This window comes from Coptis chinensis, chromosome 6, assembly GCF_015680905.1.
Source record: "Coptis chinensis isolate HL-2020 chromosome 6, ASM1568090v1, whole genome shotgun sequence".
Lineage (NCBI taxonomy): Eukaryota > Viridiplantae > Streptophyta > Magnoliopsida > Ranunculales > Ranunculaceae > Coptis > Coptis chinensis.
In genome coordinates, this window is record NC_141461.1 from 18,322,869 (window position 1) to 18,327,459 (window position 4,591).

General features: G+C 34.4%; 1 protein-coding gene across 1 annotated transcript; it reads left to right on the plus strand.

Annotated features, from left to right (window-relative positions):
• Nucleotides 1–1,578: 1,578 nt before the first annotated feature.
• LOC147491898 (protein FAR1-RELATED SEQUENCE 5-like) lies at nt 1,579–4,347 on the plus strand. Its single transcript, XM_086565261.1, has 5 exons — nt 1,579–1,751; nt 2,202–3,097; nt 3,162–3,689; nt 3,774–3,838; nt 4,279–4,347. Exons 1-5 carry the CDS (start codon nt 1,579–1,581, stop codon nt 4,345–4,347), a joined length of 1,731 nt encoding a protein of 576 aa, XP_086421387.1.
• The last annotated feature ends 244 nt before the right edge of the window (nt 4,348–4,591 follow it).

Below are 4,591 nucleotides of genomic sequence, written 5' to 3' on the forward strand. Positions count from 1 at the left end.
ATTTTATAGGCGAAGGTTTACTTACATACTTATTTTAAGTAAGTATGTACTTCGATCTAAGAGCGGGACTATATGTATTGCTTTTGGAATGCGTATGTCATTTCCGTATGTCATCAATTATGTATGTCAACGTAGCGAGCCCGATATATATATAGAGGCTAGCTACGTCGACATACAGAATTGACATATGCAATCCTACCTACCTAAACAATAAACTAAAAGCTGATTTTCTGGGTATGTGATCTCCACAACATGGAGATCATCTCTATAAAAAATCAGCTCCTTTAAACATGTCAAACCCTACCAAAAGTTCAGTTCAAGTTAGAAATTTATCTGAGTGTTCATAATTTAAACACCTTTTTGACAAGACTAGAGATATCCAATTGAGCTGATATATATCGTCCTTCTCTAAAAAGTAGTTACTTATGTTAACTTAAAATAAGACATCCAACTGAGTTGATATATATCGACATATCGTCTTTCTCTAAAAAGTAGCTACCATACTTATGCAAACTTAAAACAAGTACGCAAGTAAAATTTCACCTATAAAATGAATTTAAACCTAATTTTTTGTGGCTATGAAACACTCACCATAAAGATCATCTCCACCAAATTTCAACTCATTTGGAAATCTCTAACATAGATAAAAATTATTGTCATCTTTAAAAAGAAATTTAACGATCTAAAAATGTCGAGTTTTTGCAATAATTTTTTGCCAATGTTGGAGATTTCCAAATGAGCTGAAATTTTATGGAGATGATATTTATAGTGAGTATATAATATCTACAAAATATTGGGGTTGAATTCACTTTCTATATATATATATATATATATATATATATATATATATATATATATATATATATATATATATATATATATATATCTGATTCACTCTTATGGACTGTTAAGTTACATACTTGGAGCGGACTCAAACTCAAAAGGAAACTCACACTTTTAATTTAGTATTTCTTATTCTTTCATTAAATATAACTAAATTGGGTCCCACAAATATATTCACGTGACTCTCTTTCTTAATTCTCTCTCTATTTTGTCTCCCCCACACAACACACACTTCTCTCTCCTCACTCTCCCTCTCCTCACTCTTTTTCCAAAAGTAATTTCTTTCTTATTTGACTTCAATTAATATATTTTTTTCTCACCTCTCTCCTACCTATCTCTCTCTCCACTTTTTGCTGATGTCATGTACTCTTCTCTATTTCAGACCCCCACACATAGTCTCTCACCTCAATCTCACTATCACACACTTTTTTTTCTTTTCTTTTTGGATTGTTCCAACGTGGAGCAAAATAATATAGCTGAAGTCATTTTTCAGCATCCCGGTGCCGGTATGTTCAATTTTTGTTTAGTTTTTTTTGCTCATTTTTTTTTATTAAATGGTTATTACGTATACTCCTTATTCAAGGTCTCGTAGTGTTATATTTAATTTATTTACAATTTAATTTTTCAATAATTCTTATTAAATGTTAATTAATTACAATTTTATTTATGTGTAGTATCTATTGAATGAATATGGAGTTTGAACAATTAAACTCATATGAATAAGAACAATCTGATATGGTTTATATGCCTGAAGTAAAAGAAGATTGCAAACCGAAAATAGGGCAAGAATTTCAGTCTTTGGATGAAGCTTATGAATTTTACAACAATTATGCAAAAGTGGCTGGGTTTAGTATACGAAGTAGTTATACTAAGAAGGATAAAGAAGATAATGAAATAACTAGGAAGGAGTACTGTTGTTTCAAAGAGGGGAAACCTAAACAGAAAAAATGAGAAAGAAAAAAAAAAGGCGTCGGGGGATTGTTCGTGAGGGTTGCAAGGCAAAATTATCAGTTTTGAAGAGATCGGGTTACATTGTTAGCCAGTTTATCGAGGGTCACAACCATTCTCTTTCAACCCCTCATAAAGTACATTTGTTGAGATCCCACCGAGGCGTATATGAAACAAAAAAGTCATTGTCTCAACTTTTTTCTTCAGCCAATATACCTATAAACCAGCAGATAAGTATTATTTCAATGGAAGCGGGTGGAATAGAAAATATTGGCTGTACATAAAAAGACCTTAGGAATTTTGTTAGGGATGCAAAGAACTTGGTAGATGGGCATGATGCAGAGATATTGATGGAATACTTTTTGTCAGAGCAAGAAAAAAATTCTTCATTTTCTTTCGAATTGAGACAGACGCAGCGAAAATAGGTTGACTCATTGTTTTCGGGTTGATCACGAAGGCAATAAGGCATACAAACTTTATGGTGATGTAGTAGTGTTTGATACAACCTACAACACCAATAAATATGGTATGATATTTGCACCATTTGCTGGGGTAAATAAACATCATCAGACTGTAATATTTGGCTGTGCATTCCTGTGTGACGAGACGACAGAATCATTCATTTGGCTACTCCAACAATGGATGGAAGTAATGTCAGTTGGCCCTCCCAAAATGATTATCACCGATCAAGACCCAACTATGTCAAAAGCTATTGCTCAAGCTCTTCTAAATACATATCACCGATACTGCATTTGGCATATTCTGAACAAGTTTTCTGAAAAATTGAATGCTATCATTTATAGAGATCATTATAATGTTTTTCAAAAATGCATTTGGAATACCGAGTCTGGTGAAGAGTTTGAGGCAAAGTGGCAAGATACAATAGGGAAAAGCGAACTAAAAGATAACACTTGGTTAGTTACATTGTATGGTATGCATTCTAGGTGGGTTCCGTCATTTGTGAAACACATTTTCACTGCCGGCATGTCAAGTAGTCAAAGAGCGGAAAGTTCACATGCATTTTTCAAGAGGTATGTCTCTAGAGAAAATTCTTTAAATGAATTTGTTACGCGATTTAATCGTGCACTTAAATACCAACGTCATAAAGAATTGCAAGCTGATCATGTTGATAGCAATGAGCGTCCCGTGATGAAAACCCCAATTTCTATGGAGAAGCAGATGGCAGATATATATACCTTGTCTATTTTTTTAAAATTTCAGAATGAGTTGTGGGAGAGTTTGGAGTACTTGATTGAAAGTTCAATAGATGATGAAAAACAGGTTATCTACATGGTGAAAAGGCCAAGTGCAAGAGATTCTAGACCGCGGAAAGTTGTATATGATAAGGCTCTAAATTTTGCTACTTGTAGCTGCAAAAAAATTGAATTTTGAAGGAATTCCTTGTAGACACATTTTGGCTTACTTGAAAGTTAGTCAAATTGTTTACTTGTCGGATGCTTATATATTGAGTAGATGGAGGAAAGATACAAAATTGGAAGAAATAATAGCAGATGGTGGGAAAGAGGTGAAAGAAAGTAGTAACGACTTTATGTTGTTGAGGCACACAAAATTATCCCATCTTACTTCAAGGGTAGTTGATGACGCTGTAGCTTGTGAAGAGGCAAGTGAAATCTATGAGCACCATTTGAAAGTGGTACATGAAATGATTAAGGAAGTGTTGGCTATTAAAGGAGTTGGAATTTCTCAAAAGGAAAAAATGCCTCGACATGTGACTTTGAATGAGCCGAATCTAGCTAAAGCAAAGGGGAGTGGGAAACATAGATTGCAAGGGGGAAAAGAGAAGGCACAGGTTCAAGCACAAGTTCAAGCAAGGCGCTGTGATGGATGTGGACTTACTGGGCAATCACACGACAAAAGAAATTGTCCGAAGTTGATTGGTAATGTTCGATTATTTATTATTTTTATTTAATACATACTCTTTTATTTTTATTTTGTATTGAGGTTAATATTGGCTTTTGCAGGTTCAACTGACACTCAGAGTTCAGCAGATGGTGGTGGTAACTTCGGAGTCTCTACTGAGTTGAGCGTTTGCCTTAAGTGGATCATGATTATGAGAGAATTAAGTGTGAAAATAATGAACTGGTGGCATTTTTATTCGGTAAATTAAATAGTCTGTAGTTAGAATTAGCGTTGTTTTTTTTATGTGAATTGAGGTGTTCAATTGAGGTGTTCCTATGTTATTTTTAAACATATCATTTTAAGTACCTTTAGCTAGTTCACAGTACATGTTTGCTGAATGATTTGATTCCAAATTTCCAACTCAGCGAATACAGTTTTGACATCAGTTTTTGACCGTACAAATTGGTGTGACAAAAAACCAAAAGTATAGTTATAGTCCCACATGCTTATATTATATATATACATATTCATTCTCATCTAACCAATGTGAGAAATCATCCGCACTATAGGCCAAGTATGTGAATGTTTGAGGACTATTTACTATTTTTCTTTTTATTCTTTCAATAGCACTTCCCCGCCTTGTTCTCTGCGGTCATTCTCGCTGTCCTTGCTGGGACAGCCATTAAAGGGTTGTAAAGGGGAGCAAAGCCCGTTTTGTCGACTGAACGTCTCAGCCAATGGAAAATACCACCTGATTCCTAGACATGCTTATATTTTCAGTGCTTCTTTGCTTAAAGCACGTCTCAGCCAACGGAAAATACCACCATAACCACCTGATTCCTAGACATAGTACAACATCAGCCATTCTGATTGCTTCTGCTTGATTCATCTCCTTTGGAGGTAAGGCATCCTCCCAATAAATAACCGTGTCTTTCAATTT